Source organism: Phascolarctos cinereus, unplaced genomic scaffold, assembly GCF_003287225.1.
Source record: "Phascolarctos cinereus isolate Bilbo 61053 unplaced genomic scaffold, phaCin_HiC Scaffold_5;HRSCAF=322, whole genome shotgun sequence".
In the NCBI taxonomy this organism is placed as follows: Eukaryota; Metazoa; Chordata; class Mammalia; order Diprotodontia; family Phascolarctidae; genus Phascolarctos; species Phascolarctos cinereus.
In genome coordinates this window covers 423,303,646-423,320,711 of record NW_027555958.1, presented here as the reverse complement: position 1 = coordinate 423,320,711, position 17,066 = coordinate 423,303,646, and the positions used below count along the sequence as shown (strand labels likewise).

The 17,066-nt window shown below is 38.1% G+C and overlaps 1 protein-coding gene across 2 annotated transcripts in view; it reads right to left on the bottom strand.

Annotated features, from left to right (window-relative positions):
* RXRG (retinoid X receptor gamma) overlaps window positions 1–17,066 on the bottom strand; it is a 201,938-nt gene that overhangs the window by 21,510 nt on the left and 163,362 nt on the right. For both annotated transcript variants that reach the window (XM_078154554.1, XM_020988596.2), the window contains 2 exons: window positions 9,068–9,212; window positions 3,312–3,491 (listed from right to left, as the gene is read on the bottom strand). In XM_078154554.1, the coding sequence (XP_078010680.1) occupies window positions 3,312–3,491; window positions 9,068–9,212 (325 nt within the window). The remainder of the gene's footprint in view (window positions 1–3,311; window positions 3,492–9,067; window positions 9,213–17,066) is intronic.

Here is a 17,066-nt window from a genome sequence, read left to right as displayed (position 1 = left end):
TGTTTCAAGAAAAGGAAGGAAGGAAAGGAGGGAGGAAGGGAGGGAGGAAGGGAGGAAAGAAGGAAGGAAGGAAGAAGGAAGGAAGGAAGGAAGGAAGGAAGGAAGGAAGGAAGGAAGGAAGGAAGGAAGGAAGGAAGGAAGGAAGGAAAGAAGGAAGACTGGAGGTCAGGTCTATCTGATCAATTTAAGCATATCTCTGCCCACTTCTCCTTCACTTCCCATCCAATCCCTGTATGGACATTGTGCTTTGGCACCTTGTGAAGAGGGTAATTCAGAATTGGTTTATTTACTATGATGGTCAGCTAGCTGGGATTCCTGTAGCAAAAGCTGCCCCTTTGTGCTGACATATAATAAAGAGCAAAAGGTAGTTCTTGGTCCTTTTTGGACTCCTCTTCACTTTTACCTGTTCAAAGGGCATGCCAAAGTACCAGAGAACCAACCTGTGTGTGCTCAGTCTTCTCCCCCAGGATCTGGGAATGGCTGTCTTGAGGGAGAACATGGGACTTACGTGTACTTGTCCACAGCTCCTGAGCACATTAGAGAGCAGAAACCTGAGAGCAGGCTTTACCAGATCAAGAAACATTTACAGAGATTTCTTTTTGGTTATTGTTGTTGTTATGAACATAACAATTACCAACAAATAGAAATATTTCAATACATAAAAACAAAAGCGTACATTAAATTTAACAAAGTGGTATTAAACTTGTCCAGTCTGTCCCCTTCTGAAATTCTTTTGTTTTCTTCTGTGTATTACAAAATGTTTCATTAACGCTCCCATCTCCATTCATGACTCACTCTTTACTAGCCCAAATTAATACTGGATACATGCTTCATATGTGGAAGAAACAATTTTTATGCCTTCTTCTGGTGCTGTTCTTACACTGGTGTTCTTGCAGATGGGAAACTATGCTCACAAGAGTTAAACGATGGGCTATTACCCACTTTTGAGAAATTATTACTACTAGTGGATTTTGTCTACCCTTAAATTGGAGGATTGAGTGAGTCTAATTCTGGTTGTGCAATTAAAAAAAAGATGTTGGGGAGTAGTCCTGGAGAAGACCAACCCAAATAATGGGAGAGATGGGAAATTAGTCCTATGAGGACACATATAAGGAGTTGGGAGTTTTATCCTGGAAAAGCTAAGAATAGATCTCCTCTCTCCTTTGTCTTATCTATGGGTTTTCTTGCATCAGAGCCTTAAGGAACTTTTCATTCTGTCTATACTAATTTTTAATAGCAACCAAAAAGAACAATTAAATACAATTAATATAACACTTTAAGATTTGTAAAGTAATATATATATATATATATATATATTATCATATATACATATGTGTATGTACTGTTGTTTAGTCATTTCAGTCATATCCAAATCTTCATAACCCCATCAGATGTTTTCTTGGCAAAGATACAGGAGTGGTTCACCATTTCCTTCTCCAGCTCATTTTATAGATGAGGAACTGAGGCAAATATGGTTAAATGACTTGCCTGGGGTCACACAGCTGCTAAATGTCTGAGGCCAGATTTGAACTTAAGTCTTCCTGACTTCAGGATCAGCACTCTACTGCGCCATCTTGCTAACTCTAGTGTATATGTGTATATGTATATGTATACATACATATATACACATATATACATGCGTGTAAATATGTATATGTATGTTTGTATACATATGTAAAAACTTGTTTGATCTTCCCAACAACCCTATGAGGTAGATGTTAGAATTTTCACTCTTTTAAAGACGAGGATAACTGAAGTTAGGAAAGGTTCAGTGGTCCATGGTCCACAATCACAGAGCGAGTATGTGTCAGAATTAGGATTTGAATCTACTTCTTTAAGTCAGGTCAACAAATATTTGTAATGCACCTACTGTGTGCCAGTAACTGGTTCTTCCAGCATGCTGGGAGCAAAGTTCTGCACTAGTCATTGCAAGAGGTACAAAACTGAAACAGTTTATGATCCCTGTCCTTGTGGAACTGACGGTCTCCCTTGTCTAGCATCTACAAACCAGACTACGCCTTACAACAAAAGCATTGGCTGAGCAGCAAAGACGTGAGATTTCTTGCCTTGCTACATTCACATTCATTGCGTTCCCCACATGAATACTTAAATTACTCTATTCCATTTTGTCTATAAAAGTTCAACAGGGATTCTTGTTCTTTGTCTTTCAAAATAATGGGGGCTCTTTCCTGTGTGTTTTTTCTCTCTTCTAATTCCCTAGAAACTAGCTATACATGATACTTTCTTTTTACTGCCCAATGATAGTGGTTGGGCCTCTCAGTATTCAGTAATTCAGTTAAACCAAGTGGACCACAAATCAAACCCCCATTTTCCCAGTCATCCAGGCTCGAAACCATGGAGTCAGCTCAGACAGTTCCCCTTCCCTTACCCCAGGCATCCCATTAGCTGCTAAATCCTATCCATTCTACTTCCACAATACTTCTCTCTTTGTTCCCCAACCATCACTCATATCTGTCACCTTCTCTCCATTCACACAGACACCACTTTACTTCATCCTCTATCAGCTCTTGCCCAGACTACTGCAATAGCTTCCTGCCCAGGCTTCCTGCCTCAAATCTCTCCACATGCCAATCCTTCTTCCAGAAAGCTGCCAAAGTGCTTTTCCTTAAGAGGAGATCTGGCCATGTCATTCCCTTACTCAATAAATTCCAGTAGTTCCTTATTACCATTAGTATAAAATACAAATTTCCCCACCTATTAAGGGTCTCCACTTTCTTATTCCTCTACTTTTCCAGCATTATTTCAAATTATTCCCCTTCACGCAACTTATATTTCATCTATCCTCTGACCTTGGAATTCCATTCCTCACCTACTTGCTACCTCCCTTGCCTGGAATGCGTGTCCTCCTCAATTCTCATTTATCTTCCACACCAGAATCTCTGCCTTCTTACAAGATTCAGAACAGGTGCTTTTTCCTCAGTGAAGCTTTGCTATCTTCACAGTTGTTAGCATCCTCTCTTTCCTCATATTACCTGGTATTAGTGCATGTGTTGTATCTACTTACTCTACCACCAGTAGAAGGTAAGCACTTTTAGGGCAAAACGGTTTTAATTTTGTCTTTGTGCTTTAAACATTCTAAGGACTTAATAATGTTCTTTCTACATTCTTGCCTTTTCTTATTATTACTTCCTTTCTTTCTCCTCTTCCCTGTGTCTACTAGCCATACCTTGGGGTACTGCTTAATTCTATTAGTTGATTTCAGTGCGTTGCTGACCTTGGTCTATTGCTCATATGTGCTGAATGCTAGATAAGCATAAGCTCTGCTTCTCAGTAAGACGATCCGTCCTTACCTTCCCTCTTCATACCCATGACAAGGCACTTCTGATAGCGGCAGTATTGGCAGCGGTTCCGTTGGCGCTTATCAATGAGGCAGTCCTTGTTATCCCGGCATGTATAGATGAGGTCTTTCCTTATGGTCCTCTTGAAGAACCCTTTACAACCTTCACAACTGTATACCCCATAGTGCTTCCCTGATCCAAAAAGAAGCAAGTTTAGAGATTAACTATGACTTTGCATTCAAATGTTTCCCTTAGGTTTCTTCTAGCATGTCTGGAGACCTTTCCTGGATATGATCAATCAATCAATACTATACATGATACATATACACAGTACACAAAACAATAAACATATACACACCTACTATGTGCCAGGCACTATGCTAAGAGTTGAATCAAGAACCAAGAAATAAATAGTGGTTGATAAAGAGGCTAGACAAATATGGTTGATCTCAGAAAACAAAGTAAATAATGCAAGGCCAAAGTTTGTGATGACCATTGTTTGTGTAAGTCACAGGAAAGGATAATAAGTAGATCCATTAATTAGGATCCTGTGTCTATTTTTATTGTAAAAGTTAATCACATTTTAAGTAGAATATCTCCTTTTATTACATATGGAAATGAAAGTGTTCAAATATGTGCTTATCTTGTATTTCACAGAAACTAGAGGACCTAGTTTTGGCCAATGCTATCTTATTAAACTAACAAATGACTTTGTTTACTGTAAAAGTATAAAGAGAACCCCAGTTCATGAATCTGCTGTTTTCGCTCTCATGTTCTGTGATGCCATAATTCTTCCCTGTTGGTAACAAGGCCGGTGGCGGATGTTTAAACCATAGCACTGTGTTCAATCTGTAGATATGACATATGTGTCTGGGGGACATTGTTTTGCTTGATGCTGTGTAATCCTCCCATCACATGGCTAGTCTGATAAATAAGCTTGTTTTCTGTGCCCCTCACCAAAATATGCAATATGGCCAATTCTTAATTATTTATGGGAGTGGATGGGGATCAACAAGTATTTCATGAGCTGCTGATGTGTGACAAAGGTAATGACTTGGATAATGCAGAACAGAAGATAACCCATAAGGCACTTGTGTTTGGCTCTGAATAATGTGCTATATGGCTTAGTTTACTATATATCTATCCATCTAATCCTGGATTTTTAGACTAAGATTAAAATGAGCTTACAGTCCCTCAGCACACACTTCCTGACAAACCGGTGTTGGTGGCCTGGTATCATGGTGGGTGATAAGGGTAAGCCATCCTAAGAATAAATATTGGCAAGAGACATCTGCCAAGTGAATGAGCCACATGCAGTTAGCTGTAAGTTGACTACACTCATTTCCTGTACAGAGAAGAAGAATAAACAAGCAGTTTTATCTTCTTGGGAAGAATTTTGTGAATTCTAAGAATGCAAAATTTGATGTTATTAGCCTCAGCACTGTTTCTCTTAAAGAGACACAGGCATTCATGAGTATCTACGTGCCATGGCTGAATGAACTCCCCAGAGTTTTCATTAAAGTAATATAGACTGTCCTCAGTCTGCAATTCAAAGACCACAATTGTGAAAAATTCCAAACCAGTGACTGGGTCTGAATGCTTTTGGTAGGAATGTTTTGATAGAAACAACATGCCAGCTAAGGAAGGACAGGGCCATTGGGCCCCCTGAAGCCATTCCCAAAAAGACATTTCACAAGTGCTTGAGTAATGATCAGAGAAGGGAGCTTTCAGGGGAGAGAAAGTTACAAAGTTATATGAGAAAGTTATTTTAAAAAGTTCTTTGTCAGAATTAGAAAACTCTTTGAAGCCCAACATCACTATACCATATGCTTACCCCACCCCTACAGCCCCAAACTGAAGTATAGAAAAGAATAATTTAGGCAATGAGGGAATAGGAATATAGAATATGGAATAGGTAAGAATGCTCTTTTCATCCCTGAAAACCCTAGTTGGGTCCCTTACACATCAAGTAAGGTTTCTGATCTCTATTACGAGAGCAACTTATGATACAACATTTACTATAAAAAAATTACCATGTAAATTTCATTCTTTTAAATTGAATCATATTGTAAACAAACTAGGAAAGCTTATTATTTAAAGGGAGGTTGTGGCCAATCATTCTGTTATATATATACATATATATGTGTGTGTGTGTGTATACATATACATGTGTGCATATTTACATATATATGTGTGTGTGTGTGTGTATATATATATATATGTATATATATACATATATATATATATATATATATATATATATATATATATATATATAAAATACTTAAATTTCAATCATCACTTTCTACACAGAGTCTACCTCCAATGCCACTACATCATGGCATGACAGTGTCCTTAAGAGATAGCAGACTTGTGCTACTATGGAAAAGCTTTGAGAAAAATCTAAACAACAGAGCAGGTCTGCTTCCTGAGGATCAGCCTAGCTAGGCATAGAGAGGCTTATCATCAGGAGCTGGGCATTTGGTGATGAATTCTTTGTCTGTTGCAACCTAAGAAATAAAGAAAAATATAACATGGCCCTTGACCTGTTGCACCCGCTTCTGCTTTTGCAGTAGTGGGGCAGACTGGCAGAAAACACAACAATGGGTGCTAAGATCACACAGTTTTATCTATCAAGTTTAACTTGACTATCAGTACTCTAGATGGGAGATCCTTGTCCAATGATCAATGAATTATTGGACCATACTGCTAGGTGAGATGACTCCATGTGATGGACTTATGGTAGGAAATGGACAGTTGTTACACAAAATGGGCAGGCCTAGATGGCTTCTGTCACTGGAGGGCATATCTAGATCAATGAGATCACAATTCCACTTGAGAACAGTATTCTCAGTAAGCATTGCTTCTTTGTTTATTTATGAAGTGGGTTTTTTGAGTTTATCAAATCAACCCTTTATTTCAGAATCATCCTGAAGACAATGAAGAAGTAAATGATGAATGCAGGTAAACTGAGATGATTTGTAACACCAAAACAGGTGAATGCAAGTCATTCTATGGCACACAGGAAGTGTTTTGATAGAAATGAAGTGAGGGTTCTAAATAAGGAGGCAGCCAGTTGTAGTGGTTAGAGTGCTGGACAGAAGTCAGGAAGACACGAATTCAAATCCTGCCTTAGACCCTTAGTATTTCAAGTAACTTAGTTTCATTCTGAGTCAGGTTTCTCGTTTGTCGGATTGTTGTTGTTCAGTTGTTTCAGTCATGTCTGACTCTTCTTGATCCCATGTGGGGTTTTCTTGGCAAAGATACTAGAGTGGTTTGCCATTTCATTCTCTAGCTCATTTTACAGATGAGAAAGCTGAGGCAAACAGAGTTAAGTGACTTGCCCAAGGTCACACAGTTAATAAGTGTCTGAGGAGGATTTGAGGGGTACACGGATTGGATTAGGAAAGTGGGGGGTGAGGGTAGGAAAGGATTCTTGGAGAGGTGGTGGGATAGGGAATGGGATGTTGAGGGGAGAAGATAAGGTAACAGAGATAGGTTAAAAATAGAGGCTGAGAAAGAAAATAGTAAATAAAAATAAGATGGAGGGAAATTCAGAAATAGTAATTATAGCTTTGAATGTGTTTATAGCAGTTCTCTTCATTGTGGCAAAGAACTGGAAATTGCAGGGACCCCCATCAATTGGGGAATAGCTGAAAAAGTTGAGGTGTATGGTTGTGATAAATACTACTGTGCTATAAAAATGATGAGCTCAATGATCGTACAAAGGCATGGAAAGACTTGCTTGGAATAGTGAAGAGCAAAATGAGCAGAACCAAGAGAACGTTGTATGCAGCAATAGCAATACTGTTTTAAGAATGACTTTGAGCAACTAAATCATTTTTAGTATTATAAATACTCAGATTAAAAATAAAGGACATGGAGAAATATCTATCTGCATCCAAAGAAAGAACTGATAAATAGAAGTATGCACAGAATAATTTAACACATATATACTTATTTGTGTCTAATGGTAGCCAATTCTAGGGTGGGGTGGGGGGAGGGAAGAAAAAAGGGGAAAAAGAAATTTGCATTTATTTATTTGTAAGTACATATTTCTAAAATGTAGGGTTTTGTTAAAGAGAGCCATACCATCTATTGACCACCTTGTAATTATAGAGTAATGTGTGCCTCACTTCCATGCTTCATCAAACTCCACCTAAGTCTGTTATAGTTCAGCCTGCTGGTCTTACTGCTAAGAGAAAGCATGTGTACATTAGAAAGAAAGCGCCAAATACAGCCAGATCTGCTACTGGCTTATTATTTCCAACACTAATCAACTCAGATGGTCAAACTCAATGCAAACCATAAGATCATAGATTTTGTGCTAGAAGGGACCAGAGGAGTCATCTAATCCAATTCCCTGTAAAGAAGCTAAGGCCACAGAAGAGTTCAACAAATTGCCCAAGGTCAGGATTTGTATCCAAGTTCTCTGACTCCACTTATTCCACTGTACCACTTTGACACCTATTCATTTCAGATAGAAGAGCATTCTCTTTTTCCCCTCATCTCAATCAGCACGCTGACTTGGGTAAGCAAAAGTCTTAGAACGACCATTTCTACTTCTCTAGCTGCTAGAAGTTGTAAATGTTCCATACCTCAACTAGGTTAGCCCCATCCCAAATTCTAGTTAGTTATTCTAATATCTTCATAGATCTCTTCTATGAACTAATCTGCATCTGTGGCCAGCCTTTATTAGCTGTGTTGGCTATACAGAATCCAAAATAAAAATTAATTGTTGAGGGAATGAAAAGTGGGGAGAGTTTCAAGTGGTCATGCTGATCAGTGACAAAAGCCTTAATTATGTTAGGTCCAGGTAGAATCTGGCTATGGCATATAGATGTATACACATGCACATGTATGTATGATGTATGTATGTGTGACATACACACGTGTATATATACATACAAACACATTTATATACACACATGTATATAAACACACCTACATATATACATGCATGCATACATATACATAGTCTTATACCTATATGCATATACATGTGTGTATACGTTCATGCATATATACATGCGTACACACGTCAAAATTTCCCAGAGGGTATAGAAATTCTCTGGAGGATTCAATTTCATTCTAGCCATAGACTAAGAGAATTTACAGAGCAAGAGCAAATAATGAATAATTAGGTACAGCTGTTAAGGCAACAATGACAAAACAGGAACTCTTAATTTGAACTACAACCTCCTCCCTAAGTATTTCATTTTGCACCTTCTGGTAGTGGTCTATATTCTTTAGCAGTGAAATGAACCTGCCAAAAGACCAAAAGGATGGGTTGGCCTCCGCTAAACTAGTCAAGCAACATCCATGAGGTTAGGATTCTAAGTACAATTTCCAGAGGTAACAGAGATCTGTTGATTCTCTCCCTTGTTTATTACCCAAAGCACTATTTTCCTAAGCTCCTAGGATTTCTAGTTGGCATCTAAAGTATTTTGCCTTGCAAATTTCTTTAGAAAAGATAATTAAGAATAAGAAGAATCCATTCACTTCTTGATGGTCAGTGAAATGACTACTTCTAAACCAAGGGAGTAAAAAAAGCAACCCCAAGGTTAAAATTTAGTGGCATGAATTTTAAGGTCTAGACTCACGAGCCAACATTTCCAGAAGGATCTTCTTGCCCATTTTAGTTAGCTGCAAAATAACTAGGCCTCCAGTGGCACAGCAGCCCCCAACTCTTCTGTTTTCTCAGATTCCTCCCATGAACTACCACAACTCAACGACAGCTGAGAGAATATTCAGGTCAAGGCTTATACCTGAGGATCTGTCTCCACAGATGGCACAGATGTGTTTGGCAAGGGATCCCGGGCTAGTGGATGGGTAGCTCATGGTTCCCATTCCTTGAAGTCCTGGCAAGGGCTTGACATCATCCGAGCTTCTGACATTGTTTGCAACATTGAGCTGTGGGAGAAGAAAGGACAAAGCATAAGGCTATATTATTCAGAGTCTGGATCTTTTAAGGACAAAACGTCAATATCCAAGGGAAAGCCATTTTTGGTTTAGAAAGCTGTTTTTTCCTGATGGACCTTTGATGTTGCATGTATACAATACTGCTTTAAGATGGAAAGAAATTGATGTCATAGAAGTTAAAGCAACTACAGTAACAAAATCCAACTCCTCCCAAAGTCTGACTCTCTTTCTAATTCATCATCATCAACAACAATAACAGTAATAACAACAACAAAAACATGTATTTATTGAGAGCTTACTATCAGAGGAAAGGAACTGGCAGACAGGCAGGTAGATAGGTAGGCAAGAAGGAGGAAAAGAAGGAAGGAAGGAAGGAAGGAAGGAAGGAAGGAAGGAAGGAAGGAAGGAAGGAAGGAAGGAAGGAAGGAAGGAAGGAAGAGAGGGAGGGAAGAAAACAAGCATTCATTAAGTATCTGCTATGCACCAGGTACCATGCTAAGGGCTTTACAAATATTATTACAACAACCCTGGATGCAGGTGCTATTCCTACCCTTATTTTCAGTTGAGGAAATTGAGGCAGTTGCCCAGGGTCACACAGCTAGTAATTGTCTGAGGTCAGATTTGAGTTCGGGTCTTCCTGACTCCAAATCCAGATCTCTATCCACTGTACCACCTCGCTGCAAGAAGCAAATTGAAAAAGCCTCCTGAAGAAGATAAGATGTGAGTTGAGTCTTGAAGGAAGCTGGGGAGCCATGAGGCAGAGATGAGAAGGGAGAACATTCCATTCATGGGGGACTCTCATGGAAAAGCTATGGAAGTCAGAGGATGAAGCGTTGTGTGCTGGAACAATAAGAAGGCCAGAATCACCAGATCATAGATTATATGGAGAGAAAGACAGGGTAAAAAGACTGGAAAGGTAGGGTGGGGTCAAGTTGCAAAGGAATTTAAAAGCCAAATGGTATTTTATATTTGGTAGCTTTTCTCTTGAACCAGAAGTCCTTCTTGGGCCTTTGGGCCTATAATGACTGTTCATCATGCACTGCACAGTAGAGGCATGACCCTAGCACTAAAGTTTGGGCAGTGTTCCTTAAATTGTGGATCAGGACCCCTTATGGGACCCCATTTGGCAAAAGAAAAAGGTTTCTGAATGCAGAATGACCCAAAATTAATTCAAAATCAAATGTGTAATGAATCCAAGGTGTTTCAGGCAGCACTTGCCCCTGTTACATCATGAAATTTCACCGCAGCCTTGGTTCTGAACACACAGCATGTGCATTTTGCACTGTGTATGTCCTCCGGCCATACAACACCAACAAACTGTTGAAATGCGAAAAGGGGTCACAAGTGAAAAAAGTTTAAGAAGCCCTAGTCTAGAGAAGCACTATAGTAAAAAGATAAGAGCACTTGACTTGGAGTAGGAAGTTCAAGTTCCAATTGGAGTCTCAATGCTGCCACCTAACCCTGTTACTGTTTGATTTTAGGAAAATCCTCTCTGGGCCCTGGTTCTGTTAAATGATGGAGCTGGACTAGATGCCCCCTGACATCCTCCCTATTATAATATTCAATGAATCTAAAAGACAAGTAAATAATGAAACCCAAAAAGAGACCAGTTTAAATTCATAAAGTGTTTTAGCATTACAACATCCTTTACATGTTTTTCTTATTTGATTCCCACAACTTTGCAGAGCTGTAATTTCCATTTTACAGATAAGGAGACTGAGCCTGAAGCTGATCAATGGCAGAGCTGGGACTAGCATTCAGGTTTCCCAATACCAAGCCTAATGTTCTACAACACCACGCTGCCTCTCACACCCGAATAAAGCTGCCAGAATATAGTGTTACCATGTGGAGGAAAATGAGTCAAAAGCCTCAAGATCTCTTCTTGGGCTTTCTAAAAGCTCATGAGTGGTTTTCAGCCATGTTGCCTCTGGGTTCTTTTTTTTTCTGCTCTTGATCCTCTAGTCTTTTCCACTTCCACCTCAGCAGGCTTCTCACCCTGGAGATGCCTCTGCCCCTGTAGCCCCCTCTTCTGATTGATGAGTCCCTTCTTGGAACCACCATTCAAGTGAATCCTTCAAGGCCATCAGTGCTCAGTTCTCTCCTAGCTCTGCTCTTAACTCTCCAGAATTTTGCACTTGTCTCTTCTTCTAGATTTCCAGTTCCTTTTTCTATGTCATCTTCCTCCATTAGAATATGAGATCCTTAAGGACAGGGACTGTCTTTTTCTTTTTGCTTGTATTTGTATTCTCAGAATTTAGCACAATGCCTGGCACGTAAGTGCTTAATAAATGCTATCTATCTGTCTGTCTGTCTGTCTACTTACCTATCTTTTTACAATAGGATAATAGCTTTCCCCTCATGTGCCTATCTTTTCACAGAATTCAGGATCTCATATATAAAATAGACCTTTGTGAACATCTCAACCAACTAGTATCTGAGCAAGAATCCCTCCTACAAGCGAATCAAGTGGTCATTCAGCTTCTGCCCAGAGATCTCTAGTGAAGGGGAACCCTTGCCTCCTGAAGTAACCAGTCTCGTTTTTAAAGCCTGAAGAATGATTTGAAACCAAAAGAGTCCTCAGAGGCCATTTAGCCCAACACCTTCATTTTGCAAGGGATGAAACTGAGGCAGAGGGCACTTAAGTGGATTGTGGTGTCCTAGGTAATAAGTGGTAGAGTTGAACTTGGACATGAAGTACTTTGACACTAGCTCTAATTCTCTTCTCTCCTTGACCACATATCCTCTCTTTTAAACAGCTCAAGATCTGGTGAGGGTCAGTGGAATGTTGTTGATTATTATTATTGTTCAGTCTTTTCAGTCATGCCTGACTCTTCATGACCCCATCTGAGGTTTTCTTGGCAGAGACATGGAGTGGTTTGCCATTTCCTTCTGCAGCTCATTTTTACAGATGAGGAACTGAGGCAAACAGAGTTAAATGACTTCCCCAGGATCACACAGCTAGTAAGTGTCTGAGACCAGGTTTGAACTCAGGAAGCTGAGTCATCCTGACTTCAGGCTTGGCACTTTATCCATTGTGCCACCTAGCTGCCCTATGTTATTGATAGATATGGGCTGGAAGACTAAAACATTGTCATTCAGGCAATAGAATGACCCAGTATCCACTTTGTGTGACATTGACCAAGTATCCACTCCCTGTGTATACCCTTTGGCAGCTAACTTGGCATAGTTGAAGATGGTCTAGAAAGACTTGGATTTAAATCCCTACCCTAATACTTTTAAGTTTTGTGGCTCTCATTAATGTCACTTAACCTCTCTAAACCTGTTTCCTAATCTAGAAAATGGGAGTAATATTAATTCCATTAACTACTTCATAGAGTTGTTACAAGAAAAGTGCTTGATAAACTTTAAAGTACTGTAGAAATATAAGCTATTATTACCATCACAAAATTAACATGATAGCCACACAACCATTATCATAGATTACATTTAGATAGCATTTAAGATTTATAAAATGTTTTATAGCTAGTATCTCATTTAATCCTCTCAACAACCCTGTGAGAGGGCTGTTATTATTGATCAAATTTTACTGTTGAGAAGACTGAGCCTCAAAGAGTTTGAGTGACTTGCCCAGGGTCACACATCTAGTCAATGACTGAAACAGAATTTGAACCCAGGCCTTCCTGACGCCAAGTCCCAAACTATCCATTACATAGGAGAAGACACAGTCCTTGACTCTTGACAAATTAGGACAAGAGTCCTAATACCTTTACTAACTTAAAATACCTATAAATCTGCTGAAGTTATAACTAATAATTTTTGTCACTCAAGATTAGCATATGAAATGTTACCTCAAGTCAAATTCATAATTCTTGATATGAAGGTAACACAAGAAATAATTCAAAGAGGTAGGGAGAATAAGTTACTATCCTCACTTCTGTGTCACTAGTAGAGCTTAGGCATTCTACAAACATTTTTATTTAATTTTTATTCTGAACCCAACAATCTCCCCCCAAAAAATCCGGTGCATTAAATTTTTACATACTCTAAATTTCAGTCCTCTGAGGCAAACTCTGTCACCCTGGTTATTACACTCCAAGTCGAACATTTCACTCATTTCATTCATGTTTCGGTGAGCTGAAAAGCTCAAAGAATGTAGAAATGCTTAAATGTTATAGGGAGTCAATAACAAAGAACTTAAATATCTTTAAAATACTTTATTTCAGAAACAAAAGCGTTACTAACTTTATTTTGTAGAAACTCTGAGCACTACATATTAAAAGTAATGAGGGTATCTGGTAACAAGTTCGTTATAAGTACATAATGCCTATGAAAAATGAAAATTTACTCTAGTAATTGACATCCTTCATATATAATCATTATTTTATTGAATTAGTCATTTGGGTCTTGCACGAAATAGGCACACAACAAACACAAAATTTGCATCAAGTCAGTGTCTGGGTGCTTAAGACAATTTTTCTGCCCCTCGTTAAGGAAAGAACTTGAACTCTATGGTACATTTTTCTTTTTAAAAAAATCAAACTCCTTAATTGGAGTCATTGAAATTCTCCAACTGTTCAAAAAAAATCAAATGTTTTCTTTCCTACTCAAGACCTTTGGGGCAGAAAAAAATCAATAGAATGTAAGACATGACAGATCTGGAGACAGGTATCAGACAAGTTAGTTCCTTCCCTCGAAATCGGTTCTTTGTTCATTCAGTTCACTCAGCAAATATTTATTAAGCCCTAGATCATGGAATTTAGAAAGCACCAAAGACACATGAAGCCAGTCAATGGGTGTTTGAAGGAAAGAGAAAACAGAAGTATGACATAGTGGAAAGGAGTGGAAGTGATGGACTTGGAGTAAGAGGACCCATTTGAGTTTGAGTTCTAGCTCTAATATTTAATGACATGTGTGACTGTGGAGAAGACTGTTTGCCTCTTAGGGTCTCAGTTTCTTTCTCTACAAAAGAAAGGGGTTAGGCTCAATGATCATTAAGATCCTTTCAGATTTCAATCTATGATCCTAAGTGTGACATGGCTCTGAATTTAGAATTTTTCAGCAAGATGGTTGTTGATTCCAAGCATTAGGGTTTGGTAGAGAGATTTTAATGAATGATGGCTACAGCCTGGAAAAACTAGCCTTAACAATTCAGAGGTCCTCAAATATTTTGATGTAACAAATAAGATTGAGTGTAATTAGGGGTAAACCACAGGAGTACCCCAAATTTAACATTTAGCAGTCCCATAAAACTAAGGAATTGTCACAGTGCCTATCAGGACCAGAATAACATTCGTTTTTACCAGAGATAATTGATAATTATTTATGTATCAAATGTAAATTAATTTCCCTGCTGGAAGATTAATGGGCTGATACCACCAGGATTAATCCAGAAAGAGAAAGAATCTCTAGGTGTTATGAAAGTCCAAGCAAGAGAGTAACAAACTCAAGGACACAGGTGGTGTTTTCATAACTGTTGCCAATTAGACTTTAGAAAATGAAGGAGAAAATGAGAAATGGAAAGCTGGTAAGTAGTATTTGTTTTAGGATAAAAAGAGAGACAAACCAAGGCAGTATTGTGTTGAGAGTATACAGACTGCCAGTCCAGATATAGAGAATGGATGGCAAATTCTTGGAACTGATCTTGGAACAGATTGGCACAATAGTAGGATGCAGTTAAGTTAGGGAATTTGAACCATACAGACATCTACTTACAGTTGAACTCCATTAAAAGAAAATCATCTAACAAATCCTTAACTGATGAAGTTTAACTTTCAAAAAGCAGATAAGATGAAGGAAACTGTTATTCTGTATAAAAAGGAGGAAAGAGAATGAGAACTATTATTCTGAATAAAAAGGAAGAAATGGTTGGAAAGTAAAACCCACGGGAACTTCGAAATAATGGTATCATGTCATCTTAGATTTCTAGATAAAGAGAGGAATGTGAAACACAGTTTGACGCATAGTCTAGACTTTAGAAGAAGTTGAAAAGAATTCAGAGAAAAGACAGATGTCATCTGTAAATTTAATAATGATACCATCTATTGTTTCATTCCAATCACCAATAAAAGTGTTAAACTGCATGACAACTTTACATGTTTGACCAGAGGACTGCTGTTCCACAGGGGCACCCCTAAAAAGAAGATATTAAAAGGGAAACAATCATATATAGAACAGTATTCTCTCAAGATCAAAATTCTGATATCACAATCACAAATAATTACAACAAAAAAGAAGATGAAAATGAGAAGCCAATGTCTCCACAGAGAGCCAGTGGATGAGCTCAAGTTAAAAAGGATATTTAATTCAACAAATATTCATTAAGTGCCCCCTATGTGAAGGCACAGTTTCTATTGAATTGTCCAGGTCCTTCCTCTGAGGTTTTCCTCTTCCCCTCTTGGGCACAGTAGTAAGCTCCTCTTGCAGTATTCTCCACAAATGGTTTTTCACATAAGCCAGGAAGAAGAAATTCTCCTGGCCAGTGAGCATCACATCTAGATCTGCCTATGACATGATAACTGACTCCCAATTACCTCTAGGATTATATATACATGTATGTATACATATATGCATACACATATGGATATATATACACATCTATATACATTTTTCTTCTATATGTATACATATATAAATTTGTGTATATATGTATATGTATATGTATATGTATATGTATACGCATATGTGTATGTATGTATGTATGTATGTATGTATGTATGTACTCCTCTATTTGGCATGTAAAACCTTAGTTTTATCCTACCTTTCTGTCCTTACTATATATCATGCCCCTTCATATACTTGGCCTTCTTCCAAAGTGGCTTTCTTCCTGAAACATAGCCCTTGATCTCCTTATCCTCATACATGGATGCTCCATCTTTTTCTCCCTATACATGGTACTCCATATCCTCTTCCTCACAGAGTAAATGTGGCACCAAGAGAAATTGCCTTGAGAAATAGTCAGTTCCCATTAAGTAAAGGTTTGGGTGGCCACTTGCTAGGGGATTTGTAGAAAGGATTCATCTTCAGTTAGAAAACACTGGTTGACAGAATGAGAATCCAAAACCATATTTACTGGCTAGAAGTTTGGGCTAAATCCAATAAGATTAATTTTAATAAGGATAAATTTAAATTCTTAAAATTGGATTAAAAAACTGATGATACAAAATGACTAATATGGAAATGTTTTACATGATTGCAATGTATAACCTATATCAGATTGCTTACAATTTCAGGGAAGGTGTAGGGGAGGGAGTGAGGGATCACATTTAGAATTCAAAACTTTTTTTAAAATGTTGGAAAAATTGTTTTTCTATATAATTTGGAGGAAATATTATTTAAAATAATTTTTTTAAAAATGATGGAGAAGCTAGGAGTACAGCGGATACAGAGCTATCAGACCCTGCCTCAGACACTCAGTAGCTATGTGACCCTGAACAAGTCACTTAACGTCTGTCTGCCTCAGTTTCTTCATCTATATAATGTAGATAGTAATAGCACATACCTTTCTAAGTTGTTGTGAGGATCAATGAAATAACATTTGTAAAGCTCTTTGCAAACTATAAAGAGCTACATAAAAGCTAGCTTTTATCATCATGACATCTGAGATACCTTTTGACACTAATATTCTATAATTTGACACTCTGGAAGCATTCTACAAGGCACTAAAAAGGAAACAAAGTGGAAAAGATCCTGGCCTTTAACATCTTACCTTGGAATCAGAGTCTACAACATAAGACAAAGGATTTGGAGATTATTTTTGCCCAATATTCTCATTTTATAGATAAGAAAACTGAGGTCCAAAGACATGGCAGAAATTACAGAAGCCCACATAGCTAAGCAGTGGCAAATGTAAGACTAAAGGTCAAGTCCTCTTGATTTCAGGCCATA